This window comes from Hyperolius riggenbachi, chromosome 2 (assembly GCF_040937935.1).
Source record: "Hyperolius riggenbachi isolate aHypRig1 chromosome 2, aHypRig1.pri, whole genome shotgun sequence".
In the NCBI taxonomy this organism is placed as follows: Eukaryota; Metazoa; Chordata; class Amphibia; order Anura; family Hyperoliidae; genus Hyperolius; species Hyperolius riggenbachi.
Window position 1 is genome coordinate 184,108,480 of NC_090647.1, and position 20,204 is coordinate 184,128,683.

Genomic DNA, 20,204 nt, shown 5'->3' on the forward strand with positions numbered 1-20,204 from the left:
AAAAAATCCGCATCCACTTACCTGGGGCTTACTCCAGCCCGTGGCAGGCAGGAGGTGCCCTCGGCGCCGCTCCGCAGGCTGCCGGTGGCCGACCCGACCTGGCCAGGCCGGCGGCCAGGTCGGGCTCCTTCCGCGTTCCAAAATGCGCCTCACGGCGGCGCGCTGACGTCATCGGACGTCCTCCGGGCTTTACTGCGCAGGCTCAGAACTACTGAGCCTGCGCAGTAAAGCCCGGAGGACGTCCGATGACGTCAGCGCGCCGCCGTGAGGCGCATTTTGGAACGCGGAAGGAGCCCGACCTGGCCAGGTCGGGTCGGCCACCGGCAGCCTGCGGAGCGGCGCCGAGGGCACCTCCTGCCTGCCACGGGCTGGAGGAAGCCCCAGGTAAGTGGATGCAGAGTTTTATTTTTTTTTAGACAGTCCCTGAACCTTCCCTTTAAAGGGAACCTGAAGCAAGAGGTATATGTAGGCTGCCATATATTTATTTCCGTTTAATCAATACTGGTTGCCTGGCCTTCCTGCTTATGTTTTCCCTCTACCACAAAAAAATGTAAATGTATAATACATGAAAACACATATGGTAAAAAGTACATTTCTCCCAGAGTAAAAGGTGTTAAAATTACTTTTTCTCCTACCTTGCTTTCACAGTAGGTGGTAGAAATCTGACAGAACTGACAGGTTTTGGACTAGCCCATTTCCTGATAGGGAGTTCAGGTTTTTTTTTAATTTTAAAATCACTTAGTGAATAGCAGTTGCTCAGTCTGACTGCCAGAATAGTGTGCAAACAGGTAGGGGGGCAGCCTGAATCTTTTTATGGATCCTCTTCAGGGAGTGCATTTGTAAAGAAAAATGAAACACTGAGAATGCCCCATGAAGAGATGGACTAGTCAAAAACCCATCAGTTCCGTCAGATTTCTACTAACTACAGTTAGTGACAGCAACATAGGAGAAAAGTAATTTATAGCTCATTATACTCTGAAATATCTGTTTACATGTAATTTAAATTTTACAATTTTTCGCGACAGTGGTCCTTTAAGCTATATACCCTGAACAAGAATGCAGATCAGATGTTTCTGACATCTCTGTCAAATCTGACAAGATTAGTGGCATGTTTGCTTCAGGTGTATGATTTCAGACACTACCGCAGCTAAATAGATCAGCAGGACTGGTATAAAAGGAAATAAACGTGGCAAACTCCATAAACTTCTTGCTTCGGGTTCCAATTAAAGGGACTCCAAGCAGTGCAGAAACTATGGAAAGATGCATATCATTTTAAAGCGCTCTTTCTCCTCTTTCCAATGATATATAAACCACCACCCTACGTCTTTTATTTTTCGCTATTTTCGCGACTGAAATTGCCGCGGCCGCGATTTCGATCGCGAAAATAGAGAAAACTAAAAGGCGTAGGGCAACGATTTAGGTGTCGTCAGAAAGAGGAGAAAGAGAGCTTTAAAATGATATCCATCAAGCCATAGTTATATTGTATTACACAGGACGACACTTTCCCCAGTGTCAGCAGCTCCATTTTGCTGAATGCAGCTGCTGACTTTGACAAAAAGTCGCCCTGTGTAATACAATATAACTATGGCTTGATGGATATCATTTTAAAGCTCTCTTTCTCCTCTTTCTGACGACACCTAAATCGTTGCCCTACGCCTTTTAGTTTTCTCTATTTTTGCGATCTAAATCGCGGCCGCAGCAATTTCAATCGCGAAAATAGCGAAAACTAAAAGGCGTAGGGTGGCGGTTTATATATCGTTGGAAAGAGGAGAAAGAGAGCTTTAAAATGATATGCATCTTTCCATAGTTTCTGCACTGCTCGGAGTCCCTTGAAGTAGGAATTTGGCTTCGTTTGCAGAAATAAATTATATTGATTACATATATCTGTCTGCAAATGACCATTAGTTCTTCAAAATTATGCTGACAATATAAAACAGTACTTACTTGATTCTCCATCTTCACCTTTACTCGCAGTCCCAGTGAAAAATATACTCCCGTCATCAGCAGTGAGTAAGGCATGAGAGCCATCATGGCCAACAGAGAACTGGACAATCTTTGGAGATTTTGTTATAGGAAGTTCCACCCATTTCCCAGAAGAAGGACCACCCTGTTTGATCCCAAGGCTCTGATATTTACCAGTGTAGTAAACCTACAAAAACATTTAAAGAATACATTACGCCACACAAACATTATTGGGATTAGAAGATGGCAAAAGCTGGATCATAAATCAAATTATAAGTACGTTCCTTTTCTTTATATCTGTACCTGCCTGCATTATGATCAGGACAGCCCTTTCCCCTGAGAGCCAATTGGCATTATTGTTGGTGGCACAATTATATCTGATCTAGTACAGACATTATGAAGAATACTGAATATATATTTTATGCTGGGTTTTCATAATTAAAAATTGGAATATATAAGCAGGGAAGTAACAGGAAAATCCTGGACCCCTCAACAAAAAACATAGGACAACTGAATGTCAGTAGCTGCACCTTTTTCTGCAAGCAATCCTAAACTGGATTAGGTCAGCACAATGCCTTGTTGTATAGATATTGATAGTATTTTCAGTGTGTTTAGAGCTAATAGGAACCACTCGGACCCTAATACGCCCATCTACAGCAAAGTGGACTATTTAGAAGTATGCATTGTAAGAAAGTGTGGGAGACTCACCCGGTGTACAACTGTCGGTAAGAACAGGTGCACCGAAAAGAGATGCTCAAGATTTTGAAAAGTTTAAGGCTAAGGGCAATCACCTTAGGAGCTTGAGGGGGAAAATTGTAGGCTACACTCGGTCATTTAGTGTAGTAGCACTGTTACTGAAGCCCAACATGGACCCAGGGATTCCAATAAGAATGGATGGGTAAAACAAACAACTGTGTTGAGTAAAGGCTTTACCCTTAACCTCCTTAGCGATTATCCCGAGCTAAACTCGTGATAGCCACCGGGGGGTTTATGCAGAGCAATGCGCGCAGCAGGCCTATTTACTCACCTCCCGGGAGATCCCGACATCAGCTTCTCCCACTCCTCCGAGGCTCTGCTTCCCCTGGTGAGATCGCAGTCTGTCGTCATGACAACAGCCGGCAATCTCACTATAGGGTTACAGCGCCACCTGGAAGGCGGAGGGTTAACTGCAGCGCTGGATCCCAGGGAGGTGAGCGAGTGCTTGGGCTGCTGCAGATCTCTCTGCAGTGAGATTTTTTCCAGGCTTTAGGGTCTAAAAGCATGCTAAAAATTGCCCCGCTTTTAGACTCTAAAATCCGGAAAGATTCAGACCGCCAAGGGAGTTAAATGACTGGCTTCCAATCTTCCCTTTCATCCTTTATCATTTGTAAGTACACTGGGCGCTTCTTCAGTTCTTAATGGAAGTACTGCCACCAAAAACACCCTTCTAGTAAGGTGGAAACAAAGTCAGAAAACTTTTGGTGGAGAAAAATGGTGCCATGTGTTCGTTCTGGACTGCCGGGTTAAAATGTGAAAAATCAGACTCACAGATGGAAGCTTAGATGAAAAGAGAATGGTGACTGGAAAAAATGTTTAGATTCAACACTGAAGTACAGGGAAGGCACCCTGCAGTGCTTGAGCTGCATTTCTGCAAATATACTTTGTTACTTAGCCAACGATGTGGGCAGATTCATCACAGAAGTACAGGTAGAATCCTACCCAACAAGCAGCATCGTTGTGGAGGCATCTAAATGGTTGTGCCTCTAATTCTGCAGCCTCAAACACAAGGACAAAATTGTAACGACGATTTGCAGTGAAAAGAACAAGGAATCAAGCAACAAACAGCATGGCCTCCACAATGCTTTCATCACTGAAACATACAGGGATTACCTACAGAGACATAAGCCTGTAATAAAACAGGAGTTTTTTTCCCCTAAAATATGTGGAGCAATATACAATGCAAGCCTAATATCTTCAGGAGTGCATGCAGCTGTACATAAACTACAGCTGTGTCAAACAAAAATGATCACATCAAACACTGGGCTAGATCACACTGGAGTGCCTTACAGGGGAATTTCAGCACTTTGTTGATCAATGGCGATCAGCAAAGCGATGTGTCAATGTAATCATATGTGAGAATTTACACTGCAAGGTTGGGATTCATATAAAAATTGAAAATGTGTTGCTTGCAGCAATTTTTGAGCAATTGCAATTGAAGTAACCATGCAGATAAAAAAAAAAAAATCACTAACTGACTGCATTTTGCGATTACTAAGTGACTGCATTTTGCAATTTTCAGGGTGAACTAGCCCTTATGGTTTATTGTTCACAATTTACAGCACTATCTTTATTTTCCAGAATTTATCAGAAGTCCCTTTTGCAAAAATAAATTTGTTGAAATAAAGCTGATTGTACCTTTCCATTAGATGTTTTCATTAGAGCGAACTCCCTTCCAGCTCCAAGAATGGCCAATTCCTCATCAAAGCCAGTGCCTTGAATAAGAGACAATGACAAGATGACACGTTTTATGTACCGTTAGCATAGAGTCAGGAATACACTACTTTTGATACACGAAAATAAAGCAAAGATACAAAAGATAAATACTTGTTAACTCTGGGAAATTAAAACCATGACACACAAAAGGAATCCATCATTCCCTAGTAAAGGTCTCTAAATTGGGTAGGAGACGCCACATGACAATCCTGGTGGTATAAGTAGAGACAAGGATAATGCTGAACAATTAACAGAAAATGCTCATCTAATTCTGACAGAGATTAGATGCGGGACTTCTGACAGGTTTGAACAGAACACAAGCCAACCTTGAGGTCAGCCATGTAGGATGGTCAACATCAACCTTCCTTCCAAGCCACGCAAGTGTGGGGGAAAACAAAACAAAAAACAAAATTACTCTTACTGTTAAGAGTATTTCCCCATAATCTCAATGACAGCACACCTGGCATAGGGATCCGCCCACCTGGAGAGGTACAGCAAACAGTAAGCATTATAATTCTTCAACCCACATCACATACCTCAGCGACCACCTTAAATTAAGAAAGAAAACCAAGGAGAAGAGAAGGAAAAAAAAAAGCTAAAGTATTGGGGGTTGGGGGGCTAAAAATGGGGTGGAAAAATTAAGGCTCAAATGAAGATTATGGGGATATACAATTAACATTTTCCCTTCATACAATTTGCGTTACACGTCTGAGTTACAGTAATTATGAGTTTAATATCAAATAAAATCAGGCTTTTGGTCAGAAAAATAGCTTCAGTGTTTCAAGATCTGAGCAGTAATTTATCCATGCAATAAGACGGGAGGTTACTGGGGGATTACTGGGGGACGAACATATAATTAAGCTGCTGGGAAATTTGGGCACAGGTAAAGCCGAAAAAACAGCTTACCCTGCTTCTGCAGAAGTCCCGGAAGTGTTAATTATTATTCCCCCTCCAGGCCACCATGGACTCAGAAGACGCAATTCAGCTGCCAGAATTACACTGTTTTTTAAGTAATTTGGGCTCCTTTCGACAGTACCCAAATTACCACTTAAGCGCTGCTTTAGCCGCAATTCCTAATATGGCCTATAGCAGCGCTGGCTGTGCCAAAATCTCCAGCGCTGTTTTCCTTTGCTTCGTACTGGAAGGGATGCTTTCAAAGATGCACTAAAAAATACTGACTGACCAGTCTTTCTACTAATAATATTGTACATAGTGAGTTAATGAAGAACATACAGTAATGAAAGTGAACTATTAAGGCAGCCGTCTGTTCCAGTGACAGCCACTTCCATTTGGCTAAAAAGAGTGGTCCACCTCCAATTTACATGACGATGTATTTGCACTTTAACACAAGTGAATGGAAGACAGGCCACGCTTATGTTGGGTGGAGGCAGCTGTCAGTGCCTTAGACGGCTGCTTTGAAGAGAGTTGCTCTCATTTCTGAATGTTCTGCATTAAAACAGACCATATACAACAAAGAGCAACATTCATTAAAGATTATCGTGTTCATCAACTGCTCTTTTGATACTAGTGTTATTCTTCTTTTTCGGTGCTTAAGCATGAAGTTACCATTTCCACGATATAAACAAAACACAACACTACTGTCTCCAAGCATGCATTATTTGCTTGATGTGGTTATTAAGATGGCTGGCATGGTGGCAATTGCTACGTGGAGAAATCGGGACTAAAATGATATGTGGCAGAGATTTATTGCAGGCAATTGAAAGCCTGCCTGAAAAATCCTTTAAAGGGACTCAGAGCAGTGCAAAAACTATGGAAAGATGCATATCATTTTAAAGCTCTCTTTCTCCTCTTTCCAATGATATATAAACCGCCCCCCTACGCCTTTTAGTTTTCGCTATTTTCGCGATTGAAATTTCCGCAGCCGCGATTTCGATCGCGAAAATAGAGAAAACTAAAAGGCGTAGGGTGACGATTTAGGTGTCGCCAGAAAGAGGAGAAAGAGAGCTTTAAAAGGATATCCATCTTTCCATAGTTACATTGTCTTACACAGGGCGACTTTTTCTCAAAGTCAGCAGCTCCATTCAGCAGAAAAAGTCGCCCTGTGTAAGACAATGTAACTATGGAAAGATGGATATCATTTTAAAGCTCTCTTTCTCCTCTTTCTGACGACACCTAAATCGTCGCCCTACGCCTTTTAGTTTTCTCTATTTTCGCCATCGAAATTGCAGCCGCGGCAATTTCAATCGCGAAAATAGCGAAAACTAAAAGGCATAAGGCGGCGATTTATATATCATTGGAAAGAGGAGAAAGAACTTTAAAAAGATATGTATCTTTCCATAGTTTCTGCACTGCTCGGAGTCCCTTTAAATGAATACTCAAAAACAGTAAACTAAAAAGAATTTATACACACACAGCCATAATAAACGCTGCCTAATGCATATCATTTAGCAATAAAGTATTTTGCTGATCTAGTATGTGGGCACAACAATACTGGCCACAGCACTGTTGCCAGGTTTTAGTTGACCATTAAGTTCACAAAACCTTTTACAATATTCTTGGCTAGCTGAAAAACTGGAAACAAGAGTTTTTAAAGTAAACATGTAACAACCTCCCCCCCAAAAAAGCACACGTACAAGACTTTAGTGCTGGGCAAATAAGCCAAAGTCAATTAATCTCTGGAGAAGGCCCTGTACCGAGATAATCAAGAGGTCAATTCAGCTACTTTCTGCCCAGAAAAAAAAAAAGTTTGGTCAAATGGCTCTAGATTTTAAATCATTTTTGATAAATTTGAGATTATTAAATTGCAACATTTTTAACAAATTCAATGTTCATGTGTGTTTCGGCAAGTTGGAAAACCTTGACTGATCAATACTCTTTTCCACATTATCCTAAAGCAACAATCTCTACATACATAAATCCTCTATCAAAAAAGTGAAAGACATAGTAAAGCCTACAGCTCCTAACTATACTTCCCTTTCTCAGTGGACAACTTTGGTGGAAACCATAACTGCATGGCCAACTGACCTCTAAAGTGGGTGGTGGCTTTACTCTAGTAGAAAAAGGCGGACAAATGGGGAGTGGCCAAACTAATGGAAACAGCTGAATTCAGGAATAAAACCACCAAACCTAGAGATTACGCACTGGACAATTTTATAATCATGCGTTTGTGGACATACGTACTAAAGCCCCATACACTTAACAGCGGAATTTTATGCAGCACAATTATCAAACAACTTTTGTTGTGAAACGAGTTGAAACAACCAAAATAAGTTGCTTGCTATTGTTCAAACAACTGATAGGACTGATAAGACGTCAATCCAACTGTTGGATTGACATCTTATTTGTTTGAGAATTGTGCTGCATAAAAGATCGCTGTTGAGCGTATGTATGGGGCTAAAACAGTATGTAGCTTAGCTAACTGAACAACAGCCATACAGAAACAAAAACGTAAACAAATTAACATTTTGCAAGAGTTTAAAATTTACAATATAAAAACATAAGACAAACATAAATCTAAATGGATTCTTACTTATGATGTGCAAATCTTTTTCCAAATCAAATAGAGAGATGCCACAGGCATGCAAGCATTTCCGGGCCAGCTTCAGCTGTAGTTCTTGCTGTAAAACTGGCTCTGTACTGGTTGCAAATATTCGAACAACAAATCCGTCCTGCAACATGAGGGAAAAAAACATTTAAAAGTTCAATAAAAGACTGAACACCACTAAACCAAAATAAGCTACAGACCAAATCTACAAAGAATGAAAAAATGATTTATGAAATATTCATCTACAGTTGTCAGCATCTTAAATATCACCTGGGCTAAATGTCTAAACATCTGACAACAGGAATAAACAGCTGCTGAGTTTACTACAGTCCTGTGTGAGTTGCTGTTCCTGCACTGAGTTTGCAGATAGTAGGTTGCTCAGTACGAGGCAGAGCACTCTTATAGGCCTAGTGCACACCGGAGCGTTTCCGCTGCGGTTTGCGATCTGCTTGCGGGTGCGGATCCGCTAGGGTAATGTATTTCAATGGGCTGGTGCACACCAGAGCGGGTGGCGTTTTGCAGAAACGCATACTCCCAGGCTGCTGCAGATTTTGGATTGCGGATGCGTTTCTGCCTCAATGTTAAGTATAGGAAAACCGCAAACCGCTCTGAAAAACAGCACTTCAGAGCGGTTTGCCAGGCGTTTTTTGTTACAGTAGCTGTTCAGTAACAGCTTTACTGTAACAATACATGAAATCTACTACACCAAAAACGCTACACAAAACCGCAAAACGCTAGCTGAAACGCTGCAGAAAAATAAGAAAAAGCGTTTCAAAATCTGCTAGCATTTTGCGGATCTGCTAGCGGTTTTTGGTGTGCACCAGGCCATAGAGCAGAGCTGTGATCAACCATATACACAAGCCTGAAAATCCTTTCTCAGCATAGATACAAGACTGTACCACTCTTTGTCACACTTTGACCACAACTGCGTCTCCCGGGTGGGTGGGGGGTTGGGATAGAGTGCTGCCTGTGACCCGATGTCCAATCAGGTAAGTATTTAAGCCCGAAAACAAGGCAACCCACCATCAAGACTTTTTTTTGTTACCGGTGGGACTCTAAGAATGGCATCCTGACTTACTTGATCTTTGGGGCATACTTGGCTATATCGGTTACCTGTGTCAATCCATAAAATTCTCTAAATACATTCATGTCTGGAGCTAGGCTTTATATGAAGGTATTAGGGATCTGTAGTCCACCACACCCTTTTCCATCTTAAAGTGGACCTGAACTCTTGCAAAGACAAAAGGAAACCAGATAAATGCACCGTATGTATTTAGAGAGTTTAGCCTGTCTAATTCAACCTCAACTGTGTCTAATCACAAATTGTAATTTGATCTCTCCCAGTGTCACATGGCTGCCAATGGCAGAGATGGCAGATAAGCTCATTTGAAAGCACAGGGTGTTAACAATAGGTCTGCTTCCTTGAATCAGGAAGTAGAAAAACTGCAGATTAATTTTAGGATTTGCATCAGCTGTAACAAAAAAAAATGTTTTTAGTTTTAAAGTTATTATGCGGTTGCATATCTTTTAGAGCAGACAGGGGTTCTGAGTTCAGGTCCGCTTTAAGAATAAAAGGGAATTATTTTCAAGAGTTTCTGCAATGACAACAGTAAATACTTGTTACTGCAGTTTAGATTTCATACTGCCTAAGGCCACATACACACATCAGACCATAGTCTTTTGAAAATGAAAGATCACAGACCAATCTTACCACCTTTCATGTAGTATGAGAGCATTTCTACACAGTCTTTTCTATGGAGCTGAACTCCACATCAGAAAAAAAATCTTTGCAAGATACTGCACACACAGATGCTGTACAGACACAACAGATCAGTATCTGCAAAAGATCTGTTCCTGCCAAAAATCCATTCCTGCAAATTGCAATGATAGTCTATGAGATCTGCAGATCATCATACACACATGATTTAACTGACATTCATCTGCAGATCAGATCCACCAGGATGGATTTTCAGATCTGTGGATCTGCAGATGAATGTCAGTTAACCGGTTCAGCGCCGCGGTCCGAAAATCTCATGCATCCGAGCAACGTTAGCCTCCCATTCATTCGCCTATAACTTTATTGCTACTTATCACAATGAATTGATCTATAGCTTGTTTTTTCCGCCACCAATTAGGCTTTCTGTGGGCGATACATTTTGCTAAGAGCCACTTTACTGTAAATGCATTTTAACAGGAAGAATAAGAAAAAAACGGAATTCATTATTTCTCAGTTTTTGGCCATTATAGTTTGAAATTAATATACGCTACCGTAATTAAAACGCATGTATTTTATTTGCCCATCTGTCCCGGTTATTATACCATTTAAACGATGTCCCTATCACAATTTATGGTGCCGATATTTCATTTAGAAATAAAGGTGCATTTTTTCAATTTGCGTCCATCACTATTTATAAGCTTATAATTTTAAATAATATAATAACATATTCTCTTGACATGCATATTTAAAAAGTTCAGACCCTTGGGTAACTATTTATGTTGTTTTTTTTTTTTTTTTTTAATTTTTTTTTTTTTTTTTTTTTAATAAAAAAAGTGTATGTGGGTAATTTTTGGTGTGGGAGGGAAACTGCTAATTTTAAATGTAAAATAATGGGTTTTTTTAATCAAAAATGTATGTGGGTGCAGTTTACTATTTGGCCACAAGATGGCCACAGTGAAAAAAGTCCTAGATGCGAACCAGCTCGCATCTAGGAACTAAAATGCTGAGGAGTTGTTTCCTGGGGGCAGAAATACCGCGCTCTCTGGAGAGAAAGCATCGGTATTTCTGCGGGGAAGTTAGATCGGTGAATGGGAATTATATTCCCATTCACTGATCGGGGGGCTAGCGGCGGGCAGCGGGAGCGCGCGCGGGGGCGCGCCCGATCGCGCGCACGAGCCGGCGGCAGCACCAGTGCCTATCTGGACGAGGAAGCTCGTCCAGATAGGCCGAACTGGTTAAATCATGTGTGTATAATGATCTGCAGATCTCATAGACTATCATTGCAATTTGCAGGAATGGATTTTTGGCAGGAACAGATCTTTTGCAGATACTGATCTTTTGTGTCTGTACAGCATCTGTGTGTGCAGCATCTTGCCAAGATTTTTTCCTGATGTGGAGTTCAGCTCCATAGAAAAGACTGTGTAGAGTATGGCTCTTATACTACAGGAAGGGTGGTAAGATTGGTCTGTGATCTTTCATTTTCCAAAGACTATGGTCTGATGTGTGTATGTGGCCTTAGTCTTCACAAACTAGCTAGAAGAGATGTGTGGGTTATTAGCACAATTATGTGATTAAAATAAGGATTCTCACATCTTTAGAAGCAGCAATCTGGTTAACAAACTCCCCGTCAGTGAAGAGAATGTTCTGTCCATCAGCGTTGCAATCTGGATTTTCAGGGAAATGAAACAAAACCGGTTTTCATTGTTAGTTTATAAATAAGCAACCATTTTCACATTTATTAATTCACCACATAAATTGTAAGAATTATAGAACTGATGGCAAACATTTGTTTGCTTACTTGGTCTGTATTCCCTACACAATGCTCCCAAAATAGCATGGTGGACAATTACTGTCACCCGCAGAGATCAGGATTATACAAATATATATCGTATTCTTTATTTCTATTGGGGTATGGAATTGTGTTTCATATCAAAAGAGCTGCAAGTACATAAAATATTATGTATTCTGCTGGATCTTTAAAGAGACACTGAAGTTTTTCTACCTTAATTTCTTATCCAGTCCGATTTAGCATTAAATCTTAAGCAGATTCACTACATTCCCATGGCAAAATTAGTGATTTATGGCTTATAAATAGACCTGCAAAATTCCATGACTTTAAAGGTTGCAGATTCTGCTGCCCTTGGTAGCCAGAGCTTTGTGCAGTAGCTCTGCCTCCTATGCAGTCAATCTCAACGTGAAAGAAAAAAAAAGAGGGGCGGGGAGAGGAGGAGATTGACTGTAGAGGAGGCAGAGCTACTGCACACAGCTCTGCCTCTTACAGGAAGGAGAATGATGCGAGCCCTGGAACTTTGCAGGGCTATTTCTAAGCCATAAATCACTCGCTTTGCCGCAGGGATGAAGCAAATCTGCTTAGGATTTAATGCAGAATCGGACTGGATAAGAAATTAAGGTAAAAAGAGAGACTTCAGTGTCTTTAACCACTTCACCACTGAGGGGTTTTTCTCCTTATGGGCCAAGGCAATTTTCACCTTTCAGCGCTCCTCCCTTTCATTCGCCAATAACTTAATTACTACTTATCACAACAAAATGATCTATCTCTTGGGTTTGTTTTTGCCAATTAGTCTTTCTTTGTGTAGTACATTTTGCTAAGAATTATTTTATTCTAAATGCATTTTAATGGGAATAATAGGAAAAAAAATTCAGGTTTCGGCCATTATAATTTTAATTATGTAATTATTTAGTTTTAACATAATACATGCTACCGTAATGATCACCACATTTTATTTGCACATTTGTCCCGGTTAATACACCATTTAAAATATGTCACTATCACAATGTATGGCGCCAATATTTTATTTGGAAATAAACATGCATTTTTTTCTGTTTTGCGTCCATTACATTTTACAAGCCCATATTTTCAAAAATAACAGTAATATTCCCTCTTGACATGCATCTTAAAAAAGTTCAGTCCCTAAACTAACTACTTATGTATTTGGTTTTTTTTTTATGCAAAAGTATTATTTTGGTACCGTAGTTATGGGAGAGTGTGGGAGGTTAGAAGTTAATTTTAAAATTATGTGTAGGTCTATTTAAATAAATGTAAGTAGTTGTAATTTACTATTTGGCCACAAGATTACCTTACTCATTTTCTTCCTGCTATGTACTAATAGTATGCAGGAAGTAATGCGTGCATGGGTAAAAAAAAGTTTATAACAATGACAGAGGCATCTCATTGATGCTGGTGATCATTAACACGGAGACTTACATCAATGAATGGGAACTGCATTCCCATTCATTGATCACCCCTATAACAATCGGCAGTGAGAACATACGCGGGAGGTGTATATCTACGCCCCTGGGATGGGAACAGTAGCAATGAAGTTCGGTCAGCACACCGTTGTCACAATGCAGTTTTCCGTTTTCTTGCATATGTCAACACAAGTTTGGCAAATGTTTCAGGGCCACGGTGGGTACCCCCTTCTTCAGAGAAGTGCAAACATACAATAAGGTTGTTATTAAATTGTATGTCTGTGTTATGTTGTATTGTACTGTAGGTCTGCACTTTTCTGAAGAAGGGGACACTCCATCAACCCGAAACAATTGTCAAACTTGTGTTGACGTATGCAATAAAATGGAAAACCGCATTGTGGCAACGGCGTGCTGACAGACCTTCATTGTTACTTTTGACTTGCGGGTAACGTGGCTTAGCACCTAGGTCTAGTACCCAACATACGGTTAAGGTGTGCCACTCCAGAACTCTGTGCTGGGATGGGTTCAGTATTCTCACGGGGCGTAGATATACTGCCCCAATCGCAGCAAGTGGGTAAAGGACATTAACAGCAGCAAGATAATTCAGTACCCCTAAAAGTACAGGTACCTTGCTAGAAAAACAAACAAACTGAAGTCTGCATTTAGTCAATTTAAAATTGCCCCTCTGGTTGCAAGCAAATATAAACCACTTTATGTAGTGCCCATCTCCATTAATTACGGGGACGTGTAGTGTAAGAGATGGTTACATGAGATGTAAATAATCCCAAGTTAATCTAAATATGTAAATGTATGCAGTTTGAAAATGGAACATATACAGCAGTAGCTGCATTTAGCTGGTCCATTTCCACACTGCATCCATTTGTTTAACATGATCATAAAATCTGCATCAAAATTAATCTGCATCTTGCTGCAGTCACTGCAAAAATCCACATGTGTATCACACAACACCTTTGCACATGATGCAATCAGATTAACACCACAGTACGTCCCTGTGAGAGAGAGTTATAAGAAGCATTATTATTTGGGCAGGCAATGCAAAGCATACTGAGCGAACAAAATAGAAGGAAGTGTCATTAAAGGGGCACTATGGCGAAAAAATTTAAAATATGTGCAAACACACAAATTAGTATGTTTTTTTCCAGAGTAAAATAAGCCATAAAATACTTCTCTCCTATGTTAATGTCACTTACAGTAGGTAGTAGAAATCTGACAGAAGTGACAGGTTTTGGACTAGTCCATCTCTTCATAGGGGATTCTCAGCAAGGCTTTTATTCTTTATAAAGCTATTCCTGTAAAAGGATTTAAACAATGATGCTGGCCAGCTTCCCTGCTCGCTACACAGTTTTTTGGCAGTTGAACAGAGCAACTGCCATTCACTAAGTGCTTTTGAAAATAAATAAATCACTGAGAATCCCCCCCATGAAAAGATGGACTAGTCCAAAACCTGTCGCTTCTGTCAGATTTCTACTACCTACTGTAAGTGACAGCAACATAGGGGAAAAAGTAATTTATGGATCATTTTACTCTGGAAAAATCATACTTATTTATCTAGGTTTGCACATATTTTAAATTTTACAATTTTGTTTGCCATAGTGCCCCTTTAAACGGTAGAATAACGGTTTTGGAAGCTGTACTATCATCAACCATAGCTAGGACAGCAAATATGCAGTACAAACTCTGGAGCTGATGATCTGGTAGGCCAACGTTACTGTGCAGTGCTGGATCAAGATAGCACCATCCATAAAAGCTAGAACTCTAAAACAGATTCACTTTTAGGTTTATATGCTTAGAATTAAAAGCTGTTGCTTAATATCCTGCAGCCACTATAAGAACTTCAGTTTGAATTCTAAAAGTCCTTATATGCCTCTTAAATTATTTGAGGATTCTTATGCTGGGAATACACGGTTCGTTTTTGCCTTCGTTTTAGCCTTCGTTTCGTTCGGTAAACGAATCGAGTGTTGAAAACGTATGTGAAAATAGTCATAATCTCATTATAGTTTCGATTAATAGACCCCAAAAACGAACGACTAGTGATCGAACATGTTTGATATTATCTCTCTTTATCCATCTAATCGAGCCATTGGTAGGCTTGATGGCTGTTCAGATCGATTATATGTTCGTTTATGTTAGTCCGTCCCTGTAAAAAGGGATTTTCGTTTCGTTTCTTTGCAGCCTTCGATCATTGGAAAAACGAAACCATCAGAATCGGAAAAAAAAACGAAACCGTGGGTGGTGATATTAACCGTATGTTCGATTATTTCGGGATCGAAAAGGACAAAAGGCACAATCGAAACGAAGGTTTAAACGAAGGCAAAAACGAACCGTGTATTCCCAGCATTAGGGTGACAAGTCTACAGTGGTGTGAAAAACTATTTGCCCCCTTCCTGATTTCTTATTCTTTTGCATGTTTGTCACACTTAAATGTTTCTGCTCATCAAAAAATGTTAACTATTAGTCAAAGATAACATAATTGAACACAAAATGCGGTTTTAAATGATGGTTTTTATTACTTGGTGAGAAAAAAAAACTCAAAACCTACATGGCCCAGTGTGAAAAAGAAATTGCCCCCTGAACCTAATAACTGGTTGGGCCACCCTTAGCAGCAATAACTGCAATCAAGCGTTTGCGATAACTTGCAACGAGTCTTTTACAGCACTCTGGAGGAATTCTGGCCCACTCATCTTTGCAGAATTGTTGTAATTCAGCTTTGAGGGTTTTCTAGCATGAACCACCTTTTTAAGGTCATGCCACAACATCTCAATAGGATTCAGGTCAGGACTTTGACTAGGCCACTCCAAAGTCTTCATATTGTTTTTCTTCAGCCATTCAGAGGTGGATTTGCTGGTGTGTTTTGGGTCATTGTCCTGCTGCAGCACCCAAGATCGCTTCAGCTTGAGTTGACGAACAGATGGCAGGACATTCTACTTCAGGATTTTTTGGTAGACAGTAGAATTCATGGTTCCATCTATCACAGCAAGCCTTCCAGGTCCTGAAGCAGCAAAACAACCCCAGACCATCACACTACCACCACCATATTTTACTGTTGGTATGATGTTCTTTTGCTGAAATGCTGTGTTACTTCTACGCCAGATGTAACGGGACACGCACCTTCCAAAAAGTTCAACTTTTGTCTCGTCGGTCCACAAGGTATTTTCCCAAAAGTCTTGGCAATCATTCAGATGTTTTTTAGCACAATTGAGACGAGCCTTAATGTTCTTTTTGCTTAAAAGTGGTTTGCGCCTTGGATATCTTCCATGCAGGCTGTTTTTGCCCAGTCTCTTTCTTATGGTGGAGTCGTGAACACTGACCTTATTTGAGGCAAGTGAGGCCTGCAGTTCTTTAGATGTTGTCCTGGGGTCTTTTGTGGCCTCTTGGATGAGTTTTCTCTGTGCTCTTGGGGTAATTTTGGTCGGGCGGCCACTGCTGGGAAGGTTCATCACTGTTCCATGTCTTTGCCATTTGTGGATAATGGCTCTCACTGTGGTTCGCTGGAGTCCCAAAGCTTTAGAAATGGCTTTAAAACCTTTACCAGACTGATAGATCTCAATTACTTTTGTTCTCATTTGTTCCTGAATTTCTTTGGATCTTGGCATGATGTCTAGCTTTTGAGGTGCTTTTGGTCTACTTCTCTGTGTCAGATAGCTCCTATTTAAGGGATTTCTTGATTGAAACAGGTGTGGCAGTTATCAGGCCTGGGGGTGACTACAGAAATTGAACTCAGGTGTGAAACCACAGTTAAGTTATTTTTTAACAAGGGGGCAATCACTTTTTCACATAGGGCCATCTAGATTTGGAGTTTTTTTTCCTCACTAAATAATAAAAATCATCATTTAAAACCGCATTTTGTGTTCAATTATGTCATCTTTGACTAATAGTTAACGGTTTTTGATGAGCAGAGACATTTAAGTGTGACAAACATGCAAAAGAAGAAGAAATCAGGAAGGGGGCAAATAGTTTTTCACACCACTGTAAGTAAAACAAAGTCTCACTGAAGAGAAACAATTATTTATCCTACTACTACTAAAAATGACTTTTTAAAATATCCCAGGGTTTTCTTTTATATTTTAACAGTTACGAAGTAGGGTGAATGTTTTACGTTCTCTAATCAGTGGCAGCTTGCGGTGTCCCAGAGTTAGAAAAAGGTCAATAGTTCATGGATTTTCTCTCTCCCTGCCCTCAGAAGTTGTACTTTGCACATCAGTGATGTTTACTATATTCCTGACAAGGTACCGACAAGACAGAAGCTGTCACTTCCATGCCTAGAAATGAACTCTTTCAGGCAGAAAAATAAAAAGTAAAACAGCCTGGTTATTAATATGTTTTGTATTGCACATACACGTTTATCTCATGTCATATCGCCCCGGGTACACTTGAACAATGCAAAACTGAAATTCTTGTGAGAAGCAACACATTGTAAGAAGGCTCTACGTTTATCTAAAGAGAATTCAGATTACCTGGCACAGTTACTGTTCCATCCTGTTCCAATGTCTCTGGATTAATTCTTATGGCTGTCGTACTGTGATTGCTCAAATCTCTGAAGAGCAAGTAACCCTGAGGAACAAATGACAACAGGATACGTTTGTAATGTTACATGCAAATTACACATACAGGCTGTCCCCAAATCCTTAATTCTGAAATAAAACGTAAAAACTGCCTTTGATTACAGTCAATTTAACAGAGAAAGATCTTTACATACCGTATATACTGGCGTATAAGGCGACTGGGCGTATAAGACGACCCCCCAACTTTCCCTCTTACAATATACAGTTTGGGGTATACTCGCCGTATAAGACTACCCCTGTGTGTGAGCGAGCATGCCGGGTGCCAGGCAGAGTTGTAAATACCGTACTTATGCATTCTCCGCCTAATTGCTCCTTGCGAGCAGCCGCTTGCGCGGGTAACCGTGCCTATTCCGTGGTCACCTGACCGGTGATGTGTGCGCTCCACTGATGATGCTCATGGAAGAGACCGGCAATCTCTTCTATGAGCGTCATCATTGGAGCGCACGCATCACCAGTCAGGTGACCCCGGAAGAGGAGCAGCTGCTCGCAAAGAGCAATTAGGCGGAGAATGCGATCTATTAACCAGGGGACTGCACCATAAGTACGGTATTTACAACTCTGCCTGGCACCCTCCTGACTGACATCCGGTGTATAAGACGTCCCCCGACTTTTCAGAAGATTTTTAGGGGTTAAAAAGTAGTCTTATACGCCAGTATATACGGTATTTGTTTCGTTTGACCGAATGTGTAATCAAATTAAATAATTACGGGAAAAAGGGGAGGGGGAGGGATGTCATGTGGATGGCAGCCTTTACAAGAGTTGTGTCAGCAGGATAGGAGCCAAAGCTTACAAATTATTATAAGTACTACTATTATACTACTATAACGGAAATGAAGGCTGAAGAACTGCATGGGAGGCAATGAACAACATAGCTGCACAACACACTATAAAATGAACCATTCTAGGCAGCAAAAATATCCACTTTGGTGATGGTGGTGTGTGTGTGTGTGTGTGTGGGGGGGGGGGGGGGCGGGGGGGGATGGGGGATCTGAAATGCAGCAATTAATGTTCTGTACTTGTGACACTACTATATACTCTGTTCAGTGCTGTAGAAGAGGTCAGTGCTACATAAATATTAGCTCTTTCTCAACATCAACACATATAGCACTGGCATTTTCCCCTGCAGCTATTCAGCACCTTCCATTGTAAAAATGTATACCAAACAGAAACGGATCAGTTTTCCCAGATCGGTTTACTAGAATGTGCCAGTGTGAAGCGGCCTAAGAGTAAAAGCAGAGTCAGGGTGGTAACATTTTCTTATTAGATTACTTTTAGAGTAGAGTAGAGATTTAGATCATATGCACATTGGTTAATGGTGCTCTGCTTTCTCATTTGACTTCATGCATCACACATAGTGAATTGTAGAAATGCAGAAAACATGACTGTACCTGAGCATAACCTAACCAGGACTTCTTCTCTCTTCTGCTCTTGACGCGGGATGTGGAATTGTAAATGTGGCCCTGCAAAATGTACAAACAATGATTTTAGGACTCCATTTATAGCACATTATAATCTAGTGCAATTACATCAGCTTCGGCATCCAAACATCACCAATTTTACGATAAGTGTTTCCTACATTATAACAAACCTATCCAAAAAAGATCATTTATTTAGTGTATTTATAAAGAGCCAACATATTGCACAGTGCGGATTCAACCAAAATAATCAGAGCCAGAGAAATATGTACTATCTAAAAGATCAATACAGAAACCTGAAAATTAAGGGTCTGGTTTGGCAAGAAGGTGTCATTGATCTTTCTGAATGATATACAACTGAAATATATCAACTTCCCACCTAAGGCAGGAAGTAATCTATAAATTCAGGTCACTGCTTGGTCATTGTAGCTGTTCTTATCCTTTACAAAAAGCCAAGCATAAAGACAGATGTTACTAAGGCCAAGGTCATGAAAGCAGCAATAATGTAGATTTACCCTCACTGTCCCACTGTATCCTGAGCCAATCTTGTAAAGGCCATCTTTGCATAAAAGGTAGAGGAAGAATCCGTCACTCTGAAGGAGGCACTGGTCGTCTTCATCGACAGGGATCTCTTTTAAAGACCATTTTTGCATCAAGGCTGCCTTCTTAATCCCGCTTGTAAACCAGTCCTGGATCTGGATTTTGCCTACCAGAACTGCTTGCACACTACGTTGCAGAGAGTTTAAGATGATTGGCACCTGTCCAACACAAACACCACAAAATTTAATGTGGAAGCCAATAGGAAGGTGAAAAATAAAGAGACCAGTATTTCATTAGCAAGAAATCTAACACCACAACCAGCCAATATAACCATTAGGCTTCCATACATGCACATTCCTTCCGCTTTCCCGCATGCAAATTCGGATACAGAATCAAAGCCTACTGAAATCAATAGGCTGCTTCCAATTTCTATGCGGGGGGGGAGGGGGGGGGAAATTGCAATCTGCTGCAATTTTTCAGGCTTCACATCCAAACGCCAATAGGCACACATTGGCACAGCAGTGGGATTCAGATGCAAACTTATGTCAGGACAATGTGCTGATGTGGAGACGGACACAGCGTGTGAACATGCGTGTAATGGATAGTCTTAAGGTGGCCATATGCTTATAGATTTACAGCCGATTCGACCATCCGATAGATTTCTGTCAGATGCCTGTCAAGTCTAATCTGACAGAAATCTGATGTTTCAGAATGAAATCTATTGAAAATCAGTTTAAATGCATTACTGCACCATTAGATCCAATGCAACTCTATGGGCCATCGATCTGCTGCTAGCAGCA

The 20,204-nt window shown here is 40.6% G+C and overlaps 1 protein-coding gene across 19 annotated transcripts in view; it reads right to left on the reverse strand.

The window, feature by feature from the left end:
* The window catches only part of MYCBP2 (MYC binding protein 2), a 304,231-nt gene that overhangs the window by 183,120 nt on the left and 100,907 nt on the right, over window positions 1-20,204 (reverse strand). For 14 of the 19 annotated variants that reach the window (XM_068267866.1, XM_068267876.1, XM_068267875.1 and 11 more), the window contains exons 6-13: window positions 19,380-19,622; window positions 18,838-18,909; window positions 17,342-17,438; window positions 11,247-11,320; window positions 7,925-8,063; window positions 4,856-4,915; window positions 4,357-4,433; window positions 1,945-2,149 (exon numbers count right to left, since the gene is read on the reverse strand). In XM_068267866.1, the coding sequence (XP_068123967.1) occupies window positions 1,945-2,149; window positions 4,357-4,433; window positions 4,856-4,915; window positions 7,925-8,063; window positions 11,247-11,320; window positions 17,342-17,438; window positions 18,838-18,909; window positions 19,380-19,622 (967 nt within the window). The remainder of the gene's footprint in view (window positions 1-1,944; window positions 2,150-4,356; window positions 4,434-4,855; window positions 4,916-7,924; window positions 8,064-11,246; window positions 11,321-17,341; window positions 17,439-18,837; window positions 18,910-19,379; window positions 19,623-20,204) is intronic. The other 5 variants (XM_068267884.1, XM_068267883.1, XM_068267882.1 and 2 more) reach the window with 1 other exon arrangement.